General features: G+C 42.7%; 1 protein-coding gene across 5 annotated transcripts in view; it reads left to right on the top strand.

Moving 5' to 3' along the window:
* Positions 1 to 19,673: 19,673 nt before the first annotated feature.
* Positions 19,674 to 21,802, top strand: part of Spata7 (spermatogenesis associated 7) — a 45,830-nt gene continuing 43,701 nt past the window's right edge. For 4 of the 5 annotated variants that reach the window (XM_052185289.1, XM_052185287.1, XM_052185286.1 and 1 more), the window contains exon 1: positions 19,674 to 19,843. Coding sequence is in view for 2 of the 5 variants with exons in the window: in XM_052185286.1 (XP_052041246.1) it covers positions 19,825 to 19,843 (19 nt within the window). In the remaining 3 variants the exon portion in view is untranslated. The remainder of the gene's footprint in view (positions 19,844 to 21,802) is intronic. The other variant, XM_052185290.1, reaches the window with a different exon arrangement.

Genomic DNA, 21,802 nt, shown 5'->3' with positions numbered 1-21,802 from the left:
CTGCACCTTCACCAATGACCTTTGCTGGTCTCTCACAGTGCTAAGCTTCAGCCACTTGCCATGGCCTCTTCACGCTGTCAAAACTAGTACCACCTGGGTGACTCTTACACATGACCAAGTACAGCTGCAACATGGATACCTACAGCATGAGGTACAACCTTTGTTATCTCTGGAACATAGCTTCTTTGTGGTCTCAGAAAAACACTTCACAGAAAACTTCACTTCAGTGATGCTTGCTTCTTCTTAATCACCACTAATTTCTTAGCTCCAGCTAACCAGCATCAATTGTCCCAGTGGTCCCTTCTATTCTGGTCTCTAAAGCCAGAGGCATGTGGCCAAAGCTGCCAAATTCTGTGGCTTGCTGGGGTTGAAACATGGCTCCCTAGTTCTGTTACATTATCACCAGCTTTCTGTTTTCCAACTCCTTCACTGCCTAAAATTGGCTGTCCTGGAACTTGATCTGTAGATTGCTATCGAACTCAGAGGTCTGTGTGGCTCTGTATCCTGAACGCTGCAATTAAAGATGTGTACTACCATGCCTGAGCCTAAACTTTTCATAGCCACTATGCTTCAAGATCCAAATAAAAAACCTGCGTCTTCCAGCCTCAAGATCTGGATCATAGGTGTGCCCCTCATTTCTGTATTAAAAGTCCAAATGAGAGCCGGCATGTTGGCACACGCCTATGGGAGGCAGAGGCAGGCAGATTTCTGAGTTTGAGGCCAGCCTGGTCTACAGAGTGAGTTCCAAGACAGTCGGGGCTATACGAAGAAACCCTGTCTCGGAAAAAAAAACAAAAAACAAAACAAAACAAAAAGTCCAAATGAAAACAATAACCAGGTAATAATACCTAACATGATATAATTAGTCCTTGTTCAACTGCAAACACATACCTAATAAGCTGAGCTTTGTATAATCTTGCCCTGAGGTCGCCAGTCCCTTAACTCCATTTAATATCCTTCAATACAGGATTGAGCTCCATTTCACATCCTGGTGTCCCGTAATTACTTGAACCATGTATTTTATATTTTTCCTTTGCTATGCTTGAGTAAAACTCTCTTCATGAGAGTAAACCAAAAGACAAAGTCTATGCTGGGCATTCCTGAGACTTCCTTTGTCAATGCAATTAATCTGAGTCTCTTCACCTTAGCCTCAGGAAGACTCTTCAGACAAAGGCAAAAAGTAGAAATACTCTTCATCAAAACTTCATAAGAACAGTCTCTGAGCCACATGCAAAAGTTCTTTTCCTTTGAAATCTCTAGAACCAGGCTTCCACAGTTCATATAATCCTCAGCACCAATGTCTTTTATATTCCTACTAGGATGGCCCACTAAGATCCACCCAAAGCATTCCAAATTTCATATTTCTCTGAACAAAAACATGGTCAGGTCTCTCTCAGCAATACCCCACTCCTGGTACCAACTTCTGTAATTGTTAGGGTATTACTGCTGTAAACAGACACCATGACCAAGGAAAGTCTTATGAAGGAGAACATTTAATTCGGGCCAAATTACAGGTTCAGAGGTCCAGTCCATTATTATCAAGCATGGCCGCATCCAGGCAGGCATGGCACTGGAAGAGGTGAGAGTTCTATCTCCTACATCCTGATCTGAAGGCCACTAGGAGAATGACTTCCAGGCAGCCAGGATGGTCTCAAAGTCCACCCCTACAATGACATATTTCCTCCAACAAGGACACACCTTGTTGTATATATGTGTGCATATAACAATACACATGTGTAAGTGTGTGTGTAGTGAGTGTGTCAGGTAATTATATAATATATGTGTAATAATATATATTACATAATATATGCATATATTATATATACATTATATATTACATAATATATACATATATATGTGGGGGTGGGTGTAATATATATGTGTGTGTATATATATGAATATGTCTGTATGTTTCAGGCTGGCCTTAAATTTCTCTGTGTATCTAAGATTTCTAATCCTCTTGTCACCACCCAATACCATAACTGGCTTATGTAGTTTAAGGGATTAAACCAGGAGTTTGTACATGCTAAGTAAGCTACATTCCCAGCACTCTGGGTTAAAGTTTTGACTTCAAGCTTTCTGCATTACAAAGCTCTCTTTCTGATTTCTTACTCTACCCAATACAAGTGTAGCATTTTTATGTGTTCTTTGGTGAGCTATATATTCAGATCATTTCCCCTTTATGAAGTATTTTACCAACTGACCCACCCCCTAGCCTTTGCTTAATTTGCCCTATTATCAGCATGTTGAATTATTTGGGCACTGCCTTCTCCTGGTAGCAATGTCAGTGACTTAGTGCCTATTATCCTAATGGGTTTATGTCAATATGGTTTATGGCCACCCCTTCAGGCTTGTTTAATTTGTTAGACTAAAGGACACTAAGTTAACATATGAGGATTTTTGTTGATCACAATTTTAATGACAGTGATATTGGCATCAGATAAAAGAAACCAACAACTTATGGGCACGATGCAGTGTGCCCCCTCCAGTCCCTGCTCAAAACTTCCCTCACCAGAGTATTCTACTTCTTTACCTTTAAACACTTCATTTGTAATAAATCGCAGTCTACACTATGTGGGTGCTTGAATGTGCTTTAAGACCATGAGTAATATTCTTAGAACAAAATATCAGTGAACTCACCAACAGTAAACCTGCCAGCTTATATACGGCAGCTTCGGCTCATGCTCTAAAATACCTCCAATACTTCACAGATGGGGACTTTGTCACAATACTATGAAAGGCTGGGCTTTAAATAAAACCATATTTTTTATGGATCTAAAGAACTAAAATCACATCTTATTGGACATAACATTTTCATTTTAAAAATTAGAAAACTGGGGTCCAGAGGAATGCTATGGTCAAGTTAAACATCCTGCAAAGACCATTACTGCCCAAGAAAACCAGTCTCATAACTCTTCCACACTATTGCCAAAACCTAAGCATTGTTAGAGTAAGTATTTTTGGATAACTCCAAGATCAAAGAATACAATTGTCTAATAAATGTGAATATTGCTTTGGTCCAGAGATAAGTCGTATATCATTCCATCCCATATGAAAATGCCAAAGGATAAGAATAAAACTGTTAAACTGTCAGCCTAATCTAGGTAGGCATACTGTATTGATTTAGAACTCCAAATGGTCCATATACTTGATTTAAGATCTACTTCCATGGTGTATTCTGAACAAGACAAAAAGCCTGAAAATGATTGTCAAGAATTGTGTATAACTTTGAGTAATGGAAAATCCAAATGTCTAGTTATTTCTTACAAAAGTCAAAAGCTAGGAAATACCCTAACTGATTTAAAGCACCATAATGTCAGGGACTCAGACTCTCTCTAGCTTTTTACTGTGTTGAATTTTAGCCTCTTATGATTTAAGATGCTGCTCTAAGCCCTCCCATTGAAACTATTCCAGACAGGGGAAAATAAAGAGGACAGATACATCCCTTTTTACAAAGGACGTGTCTCTGGTATTGTATACAGCTCTTCTATTTAGTGCATTGACCAGGACTTTGTTCTATGGGCATCTCCTAGAAACAAAGGAGAATAATAAATGTCATTTTGAATCTATTAGGCTTTGCAGAGAATTGGGAGTGCTGTTATTAAGCAGCATAAGGAAAATAGGTACCTGGAGCAAGTAATGCTCTCCATCAGTCATCAGAGAACTTCTATCTTTTCCATATAAATGAAAGGCAATGTCTTCAGTTGTTTAGAAAATTTGCTTATTTAAATACTCATCTTTGGGTGACCATGATTGAGCCTACTCTAAGAATACATGAAATTGAATAAAGAAAGAGGAAGGTGTTTCCTTTAATGGAGATATTTCTTATTAGTAAAAGTTATTCATTCCCCCCTCTCTCTCACACATCTCTTCCCCCCCCCCATATGATCAAGAAGAGGATTTTCTGTTTAGAAACCAAGGAAGGTATCCCCTGAGAGATCACCCATTGGTGGATTTGGGTGTGCCTAGAGAAAAGGACATCTGGTTCCACTCCCTGGCTGCATGTCTATATTAGTGAGTTCATCTGCCTATCTACCCCTATGGTGATCCAGGCAGAGGGGAACTGGTATAAAGAGACAAAGCCTGGTTGGGAGTGTCCAGCCACGAGTTTTCTCCTTTAGTGCACCCTTCTTCTAATTCCAGTTGCCAAGGAGTGTAGACAAGGTTCACACACCTGCAGGTCCATGGCCTCCAGTGTAGCCAGGGCTGGAGCAGAAGGGGTCAAAGGGCAAGTGCATTGCAGCAGTGGGGACAATGGTGGCATATGTGCTACATTTCAGAGTCAAGTCTTACAACATTGTGACTAGAAAGGTTGCTTGGGTGGAACTGACACCATGTTACCAGAGTTATTAGGATCAGAGCCTGTGGCCTGGCAGGCATAACAACCCAGACTTACCCACTTATTCTTAGTAAACCAGTTATTAAAAGAGCCAAATTAACAGTGAAATTAGAAAAGGGAGATTTATTCAATGTTGCTACAAAGAGATATGGTGAGCCTCCAGGTCTATCTTCAGGGTCCTGACCTAAGGGATGGATTTAAGAAGAAGGCCAGGCATGACACTTCCAGAGGACCCTGTTATACCACTCCTTGGCATATACCCAGAGGATTCCCCGGCATGCAATAAGGACACATGCTCCATTATGTTCATAGCAGCCCTATTTATAATAGTCAGAAGCTGGAAAGAACCCAGATGTCCCTCAGTGGAGGAATGGATACAAAAAATGTGGTATATTTACACAATGGAATACTACTCAGCAATTAAAAACAATGAATTCATGAAACTCTGAGGCAAATGGTTGGATCTGGAAAATATCATCCTAAGTGAGGTAACGCAATCACAAAAGAATACACATGGAATGCAGTCACTGGTAAGAGGATATTAATTAGCCCAGAAGCTATGAATACTCAAGACACAATTAACATACCAAATGATTCCAAAGAAGAAGGAAGGAGAGGGCCCTGGTCCTGGAAAGGCTTGATGCAACATTGTAGGGGATACCAGGACAGAGAAATGAGAGGGGGTTGATTGGGGAATGGGCGGAGGGAAGAGGGTTTATGGGACTTATGGGGAGAGGGGGAATCGGGAAAGGGGAAAGTATTAGGAATGTATAGGAGTATTAGGAAGAGTATAGAAAATAAAATTAAAAAAAAAAGTTGCCCGTGGCCTTTTCTGCTAATTTAGTCCATATTACATATTTACATAATTATTTATTAAAGATTTGACACGACTGTCAAAAAAAAGAAAAAGTAAAAAAAGAAGAAGGCCAGAAGTGTGTACAGCTTAGCAGTCCCCATCTGGGTGGTCCCACTCATAACTGGCTAGGTCCATCCGCTCCTGCAAGGTGGTCTAACAAACTGTGAGCACTATGTTAACTCTTTCAGGGAAACAAGTTCCCTCTCTGGCTAGCACCAGGTTTCAGGCTTTTCCTTCTACTATGAGATTCCTGGTAGACACAACAGGCCCATGAGGCAGCTTGTTTCAGTAGACTGATAGTCAGGGGTGGGATCTCAAATGTCTCCTTAAAATATTGCATCTCTGCCAGTACAGTGCAATGAAGAGTATACTGTAGCCATTACTCATTTACACTGAGCACATAGACAAGAACAGTGTCAACCAATGTCCTGGTTGCTTTCCTGTGTCAACTTGACACAGGCTGGAGTTATCACAGAGAAAGGAGCTTCATTTGGGGGAGTGCCTCCGTGAGATCCAGCTTTGAGGCATTTTCTCAGGTGGTGATCAAGCGGGGAGGGCCTATTGAGGGTGGTACCACCCCTGGGCTGGTGCTCTTGGGTTCTATAAGAGAGTAAGCTGAGCAAGACAGGAGAAGCAAGCCAGTAAGAAACATCCCTCCATGGCCTCTGCATCAGCTCCTGCTTCCTGACCTGCTTGAGTTCCAGTCCTGACTTCCTTTGGTCGTAGACAACAGTGTGGGAAGTGTAAGCTGAATAAACCCTTTCCTCCATAACTTGCTTCTTGGTCATGATGTTTTGTGCAGGAATAGAAACCCTGACTAAGACAACTACCCAGGAAGAAAAGAGACAACAAAGAGCCTGGCCTTTCTTTTTTTCTCCTCCTCACCTTAGCACCCAAGCAGCCAAGCACAGAAGAAGAGAGAGGCACATGAAAGCAAATTCTCCTCCTTCCAACAAGTGCCTCTGGAGTTGCAGTGGGGTGGATTGAATGAAAATGCCCCCCACAGACTCATACAGAGTGGCACTTGTGGCCTTGTTGGCGGAAGTGTATCACTGCGGGGTGGGCTTTGCAGTTTCAGATGCTCAAGGTAGACCCAGCGTCACTCCCTCTTCCTGCTGCCTGGGGATCTGGATGAAGACCTCTCTGCTACCTCTGGAGCTCTGGGTCTGCCTGCATGCTGCCATGCTTCCCACCATGATGATAATGGATTAAACCTCTGAACTGTAAGCCAGCCCCAATTAAATGTTTCCTTACAAGAGTTGCCATGGTCATGGTGTCTCTTCCTGGCAATAAAACACCAACTAACACCAGAAAGTCCCAGATGCCAGAAAGCAAGAGGCTCCCAGGACCCAGTGGGGATGATGTTAGCTGAAATACCCAACAAAGAGGAGAGAGAACTTGTAGATACCATGTCCAGAGGTTAGGCCCAGCCCCCAGTTGAGGAATGGGGCCACCCACCCATCTCAAAAAATTTAACCCAGGATCATTTGTATCCAAAGGAAATACAAAGAGTGGAGCAGAGACTGAAGGAAAGGCCATCCAAAGACTGCCCCACCTGGAGATCCATCCCACATGCAGACACCAAACCCAGACACTATTGCTGATGCCAAGAAGTGTCTACTGACAGGAGCCTGATATAGCTGTCTCTTGAGAGTCTCTGCCAGAGCCTGACCAGTACAGATGCAGATGCTTGCAGCCAACCCTCAAACTGAGCATGAAGACCCCAACAGAGGAGTTAGGGGAAGGACTGAAGGAGGTGAAGAGGTTTGCAACCCCATAGGAAGAACAGCAATATCAACCAACCAACCCCCCTGCCCAGAGCTGCCAGGGACTAAACCACCAACCAAAGAGTCCATGTGGAGGGACCCATGGCTCCAGCTGCATATGTAGCAAAGAATGGCCTTATCTGGCATCAATGGGAGATGAAACCCTTGGTCCTGTGAAGGGTAGATGCCCCAGCATAGGGGAGTGCTAGGGCAGTGAGGTGGGAGTGGGTAGGTAGGTGGGGAAGTACCCTTTTAGAAGCAGGAGGGAGGGAGATGGGATAGGGGATTTGCAGAGGGGAAACCAGGAAGGGGGATAACATTTGAAATGTAAATAAATAAAATAACCAATAAAAAAAAGAAAAACTGGTTAAGGCACACCCTAAGCATGCATGCTACCACTGAGCTATGTCCCCAAGATGCTCAAGTTTACTTTTAAATTTTTAAAGCAATTACGCTTCAGAATTAATCAAAGGGAAAGTGGTAATTATCCTAAATAAGCACAAGAAAAACTAAATTATCCTCTGAAATCCAATCTGTCCAAGCCTGAGCTTGGAGCTTTACTAGTGGGGGTGAGGAGAGGGGGGGGGGGCCTTGAAGGTGTATTAATGCCAAGTGTAGGCTTACTCCTTCATGCAGGGAGGACACAAACGGTTGCAAAGAGGCCTGCTTCCTCAGAAATAAGACCCAAAATCCATTTGATGCTGTGACTGAGAAGTAGCATATTAAGTAACAAAACCTTAAACGAGAGGAAGGATGGTCTGATGTAACAAACCAGTGGATGCCTGCCTCCCACAGCCAGCTTTTACAAACAACTTGAGGATTTACACTAGACATGATGCTATTAAAAGATGTCTTAGAGCATGACATACTACCTATATATTAAATGCTTTCTTGGGACTCTTATTGCTAGTGGCAGCAATAAATATATTAGCTCATAAAACTGGCAGGACCAGAGACATAACTCACTCAGCCAGAGGTATATTTGGGGAGGGGTAAAATAATGTCTTAAGGCCGTCTCCTATTCTTCTCCTAATCCTCATCTTCTTCCTCATTCCCCTTCTCCCTCTCCTCCTTCTTTCCCACACAGAGCAAGATAGCTGTCCGTAGCCCAGGACTCACAGCTCCTAGTTATAAAGGAAAAAATCAGGGAGTAGCTCCGGTCTCCATGTGCCAAGAAGGATACAGATGCTCTGGGGAAGTGGGATGCTTACATCTAGGGTCCTGAATGCACCTTCCATTCAGTCCCTGTAGCCAGCTGACTGGGAGGACTCTGCTAGACCAAGGACTCTCTGTCCCTTCCTGTAAAAAATCAACGGGTAAGAAAAGAGATGGGCCTGGGAAGGACAGAAGAGGGAGCCCATATCATCTAAAGGATCAGAGATGGCTTTCCCATTGGAAGCAAAAGGAAAAGATACTCTTCAGACAAACAGCAAGTGCTCACAGCAAACACCTTTCCTGTACTCAGCCAACTGTAAAAGAACCTCCGAAGGTCGCTTCATAATAAAACATTTAAATATGAACAGGAAATGTGTTTTGCATGGCCCCTGTTGCCAGGGCAACAGACACAGTAAAGCCCTTGTTTCTCAGCCCATGCCACTTCCTCATGTACCACAGATGCCACACGCTCCTTAGTACTGAGAGTGTCCTCTGAACACCAGTGTCCACTCCTCCTAAGTTGGGGGATTATGTGAATGCGGGTGCCTGCGGAGGCCAGAAGAGGGCTTTCAATCTCTTAGAACTAGCCTTACATGCAGTTGTGTTCTGTCTGACTTTGGTGCTGGAAACCAAACTCAGCCCCTCTACAAGAGTAGCAAGCGCTCTTAACCACAGAGTCATCTCTCCAGCCCCAAAATCTTCACTCTTTAAAGAACAGCAAGCATTATTCTCTGACATGACATAGAGCACCATTGAGTCCAATTTCTCTCCCTCCTTTAAGAGTCCTTCGCCTTAACCTAAAAGAACTGCCACTTCCTTTAGGTGAGAAACAATTATTTCACCCTGGAAAAATATGCCACAGAAATGAAAGCTATTTAATTAATTAATTTATTTATTATTATCCCTTCCCCCCTCCAAAGTCTGAGCTGGGCTTTTCAGCCTCTGCTCTGATCATCAGTTCTCAAGCCTGTGAAAATCCTGGCCTTTGTTCTTTATAGAACAATACAGCCCAGGGCAGCCTCACCTAGAAGCATTCAGGATCTGCTAGACTTGAACTGCTCTGATCTCAGCAGGTGACCTGCTGAGAATGGATCCAGCAAGTTCTCCTCGAAGTCTGGGAGGAGGGGTTTTCCCAAGCTATATATTGACTGACATTTATTAAAGTTTCAGTCATGATTGGCAAAACGTTGTCTTGACTCTATTCTCTTTTCAATGATTTCCCATCCATCCCTCAGTTTCTCTTCCAGAAACCAGCTCGCAATAGCAACAGAATACAACAATTTGTTTGTTTGTTTGTTTATAGGAAAGGCAAGGAAAACCAGCATCAATGACTTCCATAAACTGAAACACTGCCACGTATCCCTTCGGTGATAATTACACTGAGCACATGGTCTTTGGTTTCCCTCAGAATGCAATCAGATTCTCTCCGATTCACTTACATGCATTCCGGTCATCTCAGAGCTTTTAACTGCTTTGGACAGGATCATCAGGAGCTGGATTTCCACAGAGAACCTGTCAAGTGACAAGTGGCAAAGAACGGCTATTAAGCATAGCCTGGGATCAACTTCCTTTGAAGCAGCTGCTATTGGCTGTGTGAGCTTAATGAAGGGCCTGGTTTCTCACCCATTTCCCTTGTGAGACTAGCAGAAGGGGCAGCAAGTATCTGGTTTGCAGAAAACTTGGTTGTCGCAGTCTTGCTTTCTTGACACTGACCCTGATTGAAGACTTAGTGTGATCACTAAGCATCCAGCAGGGTACAGAAGTGAGCCGGAGAAGAGAGGGGAGCCAAAAAAGAAGGGCTTCTATCAAGCAAGTTACCACTGTCTGCAGATAGGATTCCATCCCTCCAGGGAACTCAGGCACCAGGAAAGGGCATATCAGCATTTCCTTGCCAGGGTGTGAGTGAGCTCCACACTTTATCCTCATCTATATAGTTCTTGTTGTCTAATGACTGTAAGAGCCTTAGCTAGTTAGGTCCTTGGCCCTCTTCCAGGCCCCACGGATAGGTCTTTAGGCCAGGCATGGTGGCACACATATTTAGCCCCAGTGTTTTCGAGGCAGAGGCAGAAGGATCTCTTTGAGTCTGGGGCCAGACTGGTCTACACGGTAAGTTCTAGGGCCTGCCAATCCTATATAGTAAGATGCTGTCTTCCAAATAAAAAGTGTTACTTTAAATATATATATTTAAAGTATATATATATATATTTCAGTCAGGCAGTGATGGCACTTAGGAGTAATCCCAGCACTTGGGAGGCAGAAGCAGGCAGATTTCTGAGTTCAAGGTCAGTCTGGTCTTCAGAGTGAGTTCCAGGACAGCCAGGACTACACAGAGAAACCCTGTCTCGTGTGTGTGTGTGTGTGTGTGTGTGTGTGTGTGTGTATATATATATATATATATATATATATATATATATATATATATAATCTCATTTACCAAGGACAGTTTTAGGACTGGTTTGTCTAAGATGAAACACTTAAGCAACCTCACCTTCTCCATTTTGTGTGAATGAGTATTTATAAACATCACTTTTCTACTGTTTGGGTAGCATGTGCTACGAGAGGGAGCATGCTTAATCAAGACACTGACATCCTTTCTCTCGCTGTCCATTCCCTGACTTAGTAGAGTGAGCACTAAATCAGGGGCCAGGGAACCAGGTTTGTAGGATCAGAGTTTGTCTTCTCCAGGATCCTTCGCTGGCTTCCTCCTACCCACTCCAAAAGCTTCTTTAAGAAAATAAATTATGGACTGGAGAGACAGCTTGGTGGTTAAGAGTGCTGTTTCAGAGGATCCAGGTTCAGGTCCCAGCAATGGTGGTTCACAAGCACCAATTACCCATCCAGGGGGCCCTCTTCTGACTTCCATGGGTAGCAGGCATGCATGGATTGATTTTATTATACAAATCCATACGCATAAAATAAGCCTTAGAAAAGTCAATTTCATACTGTTGGATAATCTAGATTTTGCTTTAAAACATAAAGCATTAAAAATACTAATTGTTTACAGAAAAGAATTCTCAGCAAGCCAGAGAGAAAATAAGCTGAGTCAAATAAGGGATTGAGGGGTTAAAGGTCATGCCTGCCATTCTCTAGGCTTGCTTGCATAACCATACTAAAGGAGTTACTTCTAAACAAATAAGTTACATTTGTATATAAAATGGTCATAGCTCACACAGGCTCAAACAGTTACATTTGGATATAAAATGGTCATAGCTCCCTCCCATAGGCTCAAACAGTTACATTTGGATATAAAATGGTCATAGCTCACACAGGCTCACCCATTTGATCAGCTCACTGGTCTCCTTCTGGGAGCATTGTTTTGGGAAGGTTCCATAAACTTTTGGACATGGAACCTTGCTGGCAAACAGAACCACAGAACAGGACTTAGGCGTGATAGCCTGGTCTAGTCCCACAGAACAGGACTTAGGCGTGATAGCCTGGTCTAATTCCACAGAACAGGACTTATGCGTGATAGCCTGGTCTAATTCCACAGAACAGGACTTATGCGTGATAGCCTGTCTGGTTCCAGTCCAAGCCCTCTGCTTCTTCAAGCAATATGAACAAGCAGCCTCAAGTTCCCACCGACAGGGCAGCAAGTTGTCACTGACCTCACCATGCTCTCCTCACTGTAATAGACTGCACCTCTCAACACATGAACCAGGATAAATCCTTCTTCCCTTAAGCTGTTTCTTGGAAGATACTTGGTCCAAGTAAATGAGAAATACAATCTCCAAATTCTTCTCTTAAGCAGAATTATCTGGCTAGATGAACAACTTGGTTGTAGCTTTTGAGTTTTTTTGTTTTTTGTTTTGTTGTTGTTTTGTTTTGTTGTTGTTTTGTGTTGTTGTTGTTGCTGTTAGTATCTGTTTTCAGGGTCAGTGCCATCTATAAACAGAGACCGAATACCTTCAGTGCAAATAATTGGCTCCTTAGGCTGGGCATCCTTCTAACTCATTGTGACAGTTGATTGGCAGAAGAAGAGTATATTAATGTTCCTACTGAATGGGGGCTTAAAAAGAGAGAGTGGGGTTTAGGGAATGTGGCACAGCAGTGTGGGGAAAGGGGTGCCCAGGAGGGCCCATGCCCAGGCACACCTCCCCCCCCCCCCCAGGGACCACACGCACATAGACATGGTATAGAATAGAGTTTGTTCAGGGCAGAGGATGGGAGTTAATGGTATAGTGGAGGTAGAGAAAGAGAGAGTAGAGAGAGAGAGAGTAGAGAGTAGATAAGTGGAGGCCGGCCATGACCACGTGGAGAGAGGGAGGAGGGGAGGGGAGCCCAAGAGGGGCAGAGAGGTGAGAGTGTGATGAGAGAGCGAGATGAGAGAGAGACAGAGGAGGGGCAAGTAGCCCCTTTTATAGTGGGCCAGGTATAGTGGGGCATACCTGGCTGTTGCCAGGTAAGTGTGGGTGGAGCTTAGGCAGATTACCAACAGCTACACTGTAAGAAGAGGTTACCTCGGAACCAACAAATGAGTGAGTCATCATCACAGAGACTTGTTCTCTTAATTGAATGAAAATATTTGAAGAACACGGCTGGGAAGAAACAAAGATGGCGGACTGTGACAATCATCCGTGGACCTGATGTCTGAAATCTTGGCAAGTCTTTACCAAAAGACCTCGATGTGAACGAATCTGGAAACAAGCTGCCTACTGAGGCACAGTTCTGTGATCTTTTCAAGCAATAAACTGGGACAATAAAACCGGATTGTGGGAATACGTATATTAAAATGTTTAGAGAGGGATGGAGAGGGGCTCAGCAGTCAGGAGCATCAGCTACTCTCCCAGAGGACCTGAGTTGGATTCTCCACCCATATGGAGGCTCACAGCCATCTGTAACTGCAGTTCCAGGGCATCCAACATCATCCATTCTGTCTATGGTGACCTCCTCCCTCAACCGTAAAATTATTTCATTGCTACTTCATAACTGTTATTTTGCTACTGTTATGAATTGTAATATAAACAATGAATTGTAATATAAAGCTAGCTATTCAGGGTATCTGATATTCAACCCCTGTGAATTTTTTTGATCCCCCAAGGGTTCACAACCCATAGGCTGAGAACCATTGCACCATGGTTTAGCACTGTGTGGTGGCTTGAATCTGTAACCCCAGAGCTCAGAAGGGAAAGGTGCAAAACATCATGAGCTAAAAGCCAATTTGGAGAAACCTTGTCTCAAAACAAATAAACAAAAACCCAGGGCTGGGCATATCTTAGTAATAGAGAGCTTGCTTGTCTAGAAAGCATAAGACCCTGAAGTATAATGTACAATATCTAATACCACAAAAATACATAAACCCCTATGTGGATTTGTAGCTCATGAGAGTGATCAGGGACAAGAGTCTGTTTATGTTCAGGGATCACTGTTCTATTGCTTAAGATAATTCAGAATGATCACTTGAGGTCAGTAGATATTATTATCATTGTTTGTATACCTGTATTCCCATTAGATGCATATTACTTCAGAAAGAATTATAGACATTCCTACTGTCTCTTGCTTTAAACAATAAAAATTAAGAAAAATCAAATTATAGGTTGACAATGATGAAGATTGTTTTTATCCACCAAGGACTTTTAGATAACAGCATAAGCTTCCCTGCCCTTGAAAAACAAGTTCTTACCAAAGATACAACTCACAGACCATGAAGTTCAAGAAGGAAGGCCCAAGTGTGGAGACTTCGGTCCTTCTTAGAAGGGGGAACAAAATACCCATGGGAGGAGATACAGAGACAAAGTGTGGAGCAAAGACTAAAGGAAAGGCCATCCAGAGCCTGCTCCACCTGGGGATCCATCCCATATACAGTTACCAAACCAAGACACTATTGTGGATGCCAACAAGCGCTTGCTGACAGGAGCCTGATATAGCTGTCTCCTGAGAGGCTCTGCCAGTGCCTGACAAATACAGAGGTGGATGCTCTCAGTCAACCATTGGACTGAACACAGCATCCTCAGTGGAGGAGCTAGAGAAAAGACAGAAGGAGCTAAAGGGGTTTGTAGCCCTATAGGAGAAAGAACAATAAAACCAACCAGTACCCCCAGACCTCCCAGGGTCTAAACCACCAACCAAAGAACACACATGGAAGGACCCATGATTCCAGCTGCATATGTAGCAGAAGATGACCTTGTTGGATATCAATGGGATGAGAGGGCCTTGAACCTATGAAGGTTCGATGCCCCAGTGTAGGGGAATGCCAAGACAGGGAAGTGGGAGTGAGTGGGTTAGTGAGCAGGGGGAAGGGGCATGGGATAGGGAGTTCTGAGAGGGGGAAAAAGAGGAAAGGGGATAACATTTGAAATGTAAATAAAGAAAATATCTAATAAAAAAGAAAAGAAAAACAAGTTCTCATTCTGCCTTTAACTATAACTGAAACAACTCAATCCAATTTCTCACTGTGTTTGCACCTTACAGCCCCAGGGTAAGAGGCCCTTGGGTTGATATTGCTTGCACATAGCTGATTTTTCTCACACGGATGGGGCTTAAGCCTTTCCTAAAGCCCCCTCTAGTGACAAGCAGAGAATTAATCCATTTCAGATCAATACCGACACACTTTAAACTTACATTGTGTCGATTGGCTTTTAAATGAATCACATTGAGAAATGACAAAAATAAATAAATAAATAAATAAATAAATAAATAAATAAATAAATAATTGTATCTCAGATTCCCCAACAGTTTTCAGTCACTGAAACATAAAGGACTTTGTACAGAACTGAGGTCACACAAAGTTCTCACACATCTTGGCATTCTATATGTTTTTACGTGGCACTGGTGGATAATTAAAAAATATTGCGTGATTTTTCTTCTTTTTGTCCTTTAGGAACTTCAGAATTAAGATATGTTAGTAGAGGGGCTGGAGAGATGGCTCAGTGGCTAAGCACTGGCTGCTCTTTCAGAGGACTGGGTTCAAATCCCAGCACCTGCACGGCAGCTCATAACTATCTAAAACTCCAGTCCCAGGGGATCTGAAGCCTTCTGGCATGCACATGGCATGTCTGTCCCAGGCATGCGCATGGTACACAGACAGACAAGCAAAATACTCATTCACGTTAAGAGAAAAAAACACTAAACCTGAATAACAACAAAACAACATTCATGGTCAGGAGAGAGCTCCGCATGCAAAGACCCAAGCCTGTTGCCCCACATAGTGGGAGGAGAAAGCTAGCCCTCTAACTCCAACACACATGCTATGATGTGTGTGCACATACACATATGCACACATAAATAAATACAATGTGGTTTAAAATGTTAAATATCATAATAATGTTTTATACCAATCCAATAAAAACAAAGGTACAACTTTGACCTTTTGTCTCTTGTGTTTCTTTTCTGCATTCAGTGGATAATTTTCACTGGCACTTCTAGGCACAACCAAGGAGGTAAGCACTGTTCTAAGATCCTTCTGTACTGTGAAATGTACTAGCTACCAAATAGAAATTAAATGTACAATAATAAAGCCTTTAAAATATAATGAGCATAAACTACAGGTTTTATTAGGTCAGATGCTACAGACTGTTTATACATAATTGACTTTTTTATATTACCATCCCAAAGGCTTAGAAATCATTCAACTAGAAAGATCTAATTAATCCATTAAAATAAGAGAAGAGGGGGCTAGAGAGTTGGTTGGTTCAGTAGTTAGGAGCAAGTCTTGCTCTTGCAGAGGCCCAAGTTCGGTCCCAGTACTCACACGATGACTCACAACTGCCTGTAACTCTAGTTCTAAGAGAGTCAAGTTCTCATCTGGACTCTGAGGGCATACACACACACACACACACACACACACACATACACACACACACATACAATAAAAAAATAAAAGTAGAAAATTAAAAGCCACATTTTCAATAAAGAGAACAAATAAGATAAAAGGTGGCCTAAAAATAATATCAAAACCAAATACAAATCATAGTTTTGATCGTCTTTTCTTTTTTAAAAAAGATTTATTTATTTTATGTATATGAGTACACTGTAGTTGCACAGATGGTTGTGAGCCATCATTTGGTTTCTGGGAATTGAATTCAGGACCTCTGCTCGCTGCAGCCCAAAGATTTATTTATTATAAATAAATACAAGTACAAAAAAAGCAAGTACACTGTAGCTGACTTCAGACACCAGAAGAGGGCGTCAGATCTCATTACGGTTGTGAACCACCATGTGGTTGCTGGGATTTCAACTCAGGACCTTCAGAAGAGCAGTCAGTGCTCTTAACCGCTGAGCCATCTCTCTAGCCCCCTTGATCATCTTTTCAACACACACAATGAAACCATTGTCCTTCACTAGACAATTCCCTCAAAAGCATAGTATTTTTCTTTCTGAAAAATAGATGTGCCAATTTCTGAATATGAATAACAACAATATACTACTGAAGTAATTTTGAATGTGGAGTCATGCTGATACATCCAGCAAAGGATCTTCAGAATCTTGTCTCCTTCCCAGAGGTCAATGCAACTGGTACTAATCCCCCAGTGGAAAATTTAACCCTGCAAAAGTTAATACCAGTTGTGTATGTGCCTGTGGTCAAGACTTGGATTGTCTCTGGGAAAAGGTGTGGTCTCTTGTTGACATACACAGATTGAAACCCAAGGACAAATTAAATTTCACTTGCAGGAATATGTTCACTGCAGAACTGGAAATCAATAGACCCTGATGCATTCATTCTTGAAAGAATAGAACGACATTGAGGCTTTAAAGAGAAACACCAAACCAAGGATGGTCTCAGAGAAAGTCAATCACCAGCCAATGCTGACGTCAAGGCACTCTTCAGTCTCCTGCCCTCCCCCAACTAGGCAGCCTCTTTCCTGCTTCCAAGTAGAATATGGTTTATCTTTAATAACTACTTGCAACTACTTTTTTTTCCCATACAATTTATTCTGATTACAGTTTCCTCTCCACTTACTCCTCCCAGTTCCTCCTTACTTCATCTCCATTCTAGATTCACATAGCCTTTCTGTCTCTTGTTGGAAAACAGGCATCTAAGGAATAATAATAAACAACAATAACACAAATCAAAAAACGAATGAGAATAAAACAAAAACAAAATAGGAAAAGTAGCCAAAGAAAATCCATAATAGACACATATCGATGCAGAGACATTCCTGATGTTTGCACACACAGGAATTCCATTTTTTAAAAAGCCCACAAAAAAGGAAGCCATAATATATACCCAAAGGACCCAGAGCAGAATATTTTTTATCCCCAAGTCTGCTTTGGTAAGAGGAGCTCTCATCTCTTTTTTGTAACCCAAATCATTGTGTTTGCCCTCTAAATTCAGCTGTAGTCAAACTTAGCAAATGCTTACTGGAGATCTGAAAGGTGGATTTTCTAAGCTGCTCATGGCGTAATAAATGCCTTAGAGAATCTCAGAATTTCAAGTAACAATAAGTAGGAATAAATTTTCTTTCTGCATACTACCCAATTCTGTCTTTTTAAAAAAGATTTTACTTTTAACTGAGTATGTGTGGATGTACACACAACAGCACGGGAGTCATTAGAGGTTAAAGGTATCAGATGCCCTGAAGCTGAAGTTAATTGTGAGCTGATTGATGTGGTAGCTGGGAACTGAACTTGAGTTTTCTGCAAGAGCAGTAGATGTTCTTGACCTCTGGGCCACAGATGCAGTCTCCCTTGGTCCCCCCTTACTCTGTATCACCCTAAATATTGTTGGAAATATAGACTCATCATATCTTAAGTCCAATTTTCTCTCTACCCTATGTCTTAGAGGACCAGTATTCTGGGCATTGTGAGAACAGGGATTCTGTTGGGTTTTTTTCTCCTTTCATTGTTATAAAATTTCCTTAAGCCCAACTCTCATATTGGACTTTTCTGAAACAAAAGTCTCAGAAAAGAGAAACCCAACACCTGTACAATATCACATTTTCTCAGACAGCCACTGTCCATATCATAATACTTGTATCTGCATAATTTCCACCATCCCTTTCATTAACATATACGGAGACCTGCAGCTCAGCCAGGCTTAAAATTTAATTCATGATCAAACTTGTAGGCTGTCTTAGTTGGGTTTCTATTGCTGTGATAAAACACCTCAACCAAAAGCAACTTGGGGATAAAACGGTTTGTTTCAGCTTAAAATTTACAGTGCATCATGAAAGGGAAGTCAGGCCAGGAATTAAGGCAGGAGCCTAGGGGCTGACCACACACACGCGCGCGCACACACACACACACACATCCCATTGGTTCTGCTCCTCTATAGAACCCTGTGTGTGTGTGTGTGTGTGTGTGTGTACATGCATATGTGCGTGTACTCATAAAGTCAGTTTACAAATAGCAACAACATCTGAATTACAGCCCAGATGCAGAGAAACCAGCAGTTTCTCCATCCTTGAGTGCCTCTGTAGTCAGAGTAACCCCCTGGTGATCATCTCTCACTGGGGAGGCTGGCATAGTTGCTCTGTCCACACAGCTGGATGCCTCGGCTGTCCAGATCTGGTGCCAAAAACCGGAAAGAATCCTGGAGAGCTGCTGGTCCTTAGATCCTGATAGAAAACTGGGAGGAAAATAAACTGGCTCTGGTGTGGAAAGATTCAACACAGCAGCAGAAGAAATCAACTGGGTAGTGTAAGGAAAGGACAAGTCAGCAAGAAGTGAGGTATCTTCCTTTTCAGCCATGACCTTTTAAATCTGGACTGCTACTAGAAGATAGCACCCACAATCAGAGTGGGTCTTCCAAATCATTTAAGGCAATCAGGAAAACCGCCTATCCGGGAGGTTCTAACTTTCCATAAGGTGCCATAAAATCAACCATAACATATAGACCCTCAAAGTTGAGCAAACCTGGCTCGGAATCCAGTATGCTTTTGTGATTACAGAAGTTCTCTGATGGGATGTAGTTTTCTCCCCAGGCAACCTTTGGCAATATGTAGTGACATTTTTGGTTGCCAGGAATTTGTTGCAATCGATGGGTTGTGGTCTTCTAGTGAGCAGAGCCCAGGAATGCTGCTATATGACACCACAGGTTGCTGAACGGGTTGCTCAGAAGCCTAGCGTGACAGAATGCTTTCTGAACTCCCTCTACCCTGTTCTGATCTTATTTACAGGGATTCACAATTAACTCCTGCAAAAATAAACAACTTTCAGAAAGTGGTAGAATCCGTCAACCCTTTTCTCACTGCCTTCTTCCATTCAAAATGAAATGATCTTTGTGGCTTTAAGAGAATGGGAGAGGAGTGTAAGAGCTGAGGTACCCAGCAGGCAGAAAGGAAATTCAAACTAATGCTTACAAACTAAGGGGTGGGGAGGGAGGCTGCTGAAGATCACTCCCTGGCCAAGAGCGCTTGCGCTGCAAGCTTAGGGACTTGAGTTCGAATCCCAGGCACCCAAGTAAATAGTGGGTATGGTGACGGAAACAGATATGACTTGTTTTCCTGACAGTTCACTCTGGATAACTGCCAGGCTCCCAGAACGACAGATTAGGACCCGGGGCCCTTCTCCCGCCGCTCGCGGGCACATTCGGTAGCCTGGAGTGCCTGGGGCGTGAGCGGGGCGGGGCCTAGGAGCATACGTCCCCGTGTTGTGACGTCATAATCTGCAGCCGCGGATCCGGCCCTTAGCAACCGGCCTGGCGACCGTCGCTGTGGCCTTTTGCGCCCCCGCGGGCCTGGTCTTCTCATTTTCACCTCCGCTGCGGGGGCCAGCTTGGTCCCAATAAGAACCAAGGGGACACAACCGCGGAGGCCGCAGGAGGACTAAGCATGGATGGCAGCCGGAGAGGTAAGGGGCTTTGCGGGTCCAGGCTGCCCATGGCCTTTCGGGTCGCCTCCCAGCTCCTTCTTCAGTGTCGCAGGGTAATGGCTGGAGCTGGAAAGGCCCGGAGCTCAGGGAGGCCCCGCATGCTCGACTCATTGATCTACTGCCTGATCTTGAGTTTGTCGCCCTGACATCCTTCCTCTGATCCTGGGGTATCTTGCAGCCTCTATCACCTGGATATCTCCTAAGCAGAATACTAAGCCTGGCCTTTGAAGTCCGACCTGAGTCCCAGATCAGGCCGGCTGCTTTCACAGAAACGACCCTCAGTTTCCTCATCTTGAACGTAGTGGGCAAATACCCATGCCAGGGAGTTCTTGGGGATTAAGTGCAGATAATACGTAGCAAGCTCCTGGTCCATTTTAAATACATGAAATCTTCCACTCTCCCTCCCTTCAGAACTGACTCACCCAAACCTGGTTATAGGTTAGTTGCTCCAGTTGCTCCAAGGGGGGGAGGGAGGAGCTGGGATACTGCATTTGTAATAAACTTTCAATGTGGCTGGTTGGTGGATTGAATGTTTAATCGCAAAAGACAATCCATAATCACAGTGTACCCCCTTTTTCTCTCTTGAGTCATTTTCCAAGTCAAGTGGGGTATGTGAAGTTGTGACCTCTACCCATAAATCTTTACAAATCAGTCTATTTAAGTATTCTTTCTTAAGACTGAAATAGGTAACACACCCTCACACACACACACACACACACACACACACACGGAACTGGTGTTGTCTATTTAAAGGGTGCCACTGATTCAATCTGCTAATGATTCCCTGAATTAAGCCTTGCTTTCATCTTGTATGCACCTTTATTTTACAATAATTGATCAAAATAAGTGTTACACTTAGTGTAGAAGGTCAGCAGGCAAGATATTTAGACACCATCCCAACCTAAGCTCTAGAGAGCACACCAAAATGCTTTTATGGTCTTTAGAATAGTTACAAAACAAACTTCCACCCATAACCCAATACTTGTTTACACACAAGGCCTGTTAAATGGGTATTATTCATATTTTGAAATAAATAAAAGATTATAAATAATTCCCCCAGTGTCACAGTTGGTGACAGAACAAGCTGTGAACCCAGACTGAGAATCTAAAACCCTTAAGTTCTTTTACTTACATTTGTATAGTAATAGACTTAGTGAGGTTTTGATGTTTATTTTTAATTGGGTGACAAATGTAAAAGGGTTTATACTTTATAACTTACCCAGGTGGCTTCACTGGGTATTTTTAGCCCATAACATTGTAATATCATTGTTGCTGGTGTACATGCTATATTCAGTAAGTATCTGGGCTAGTTTTCACATACTATAAAGTAATTATAATTGTAATCGATCATAAATTATAAATAACCATTAATTTAGCTGAATTTTAGTTTAAAGTAACTATCTTAGATTTTATTAGTTCCCTCAGTTATTTCAGAATATAAGATACTAAAGACACCCAAAGGAAAAGTTCCTCACTTGCTCACAGTAATCACATTCTTTTGTGGGGTCAGCCTTCAAGAGTGGTGATACCGCAGAAAGCCATCAACTTGAAGAACAACTGGTCCTGTGTCTAGTCTCTGATAGTAACTAATGAGGCGTTCTTCTGCCAGTTACTGTACTTTGCCCAGCCTAGTTATTGGGACATGGGGAGCTAGACTTGTTTACGCGTAAGGCTTTGTTTCCAATGTCTGACAAGAGGAAGGAGATGGAGAAAATTGAGAATATTGGTCCACCATCCATTGAATGTCAGCAACCTGTGCTGGAAAAGCAGGAAGAGACAACCTGCTAGGAGCCAACTGAGAAGAACATGGGGAAGGTTTTTTAATCTGCCATTCCCTCGGAAATACCTTTAAAGGTGACTTATTCCTAAACTTGCAGAAATGTTGGGAAAGTACTGAAACACAATTTTTTTTTCTCAGTGAAGTTTCTTCTGGTTGTT

The sequence above is a fragment of the Apodemus sylvaticus genome, chromosome 6 (genome assembly GCF_947179515.1).
Source record: "Apodemus sylvaticus chromosome 6, mApoSyl1.1, whole genome shotgun sequence".
NCBI classification, from domain to species: Eukaryota; Metazoa; Chordata; class Mammalia; order Rodentia; family Muridae; genus Apodemus; species Apodemus sylvaticus.
This window is presented reverse-complemented; position numbering and strand designations above follow the sequence as displayed.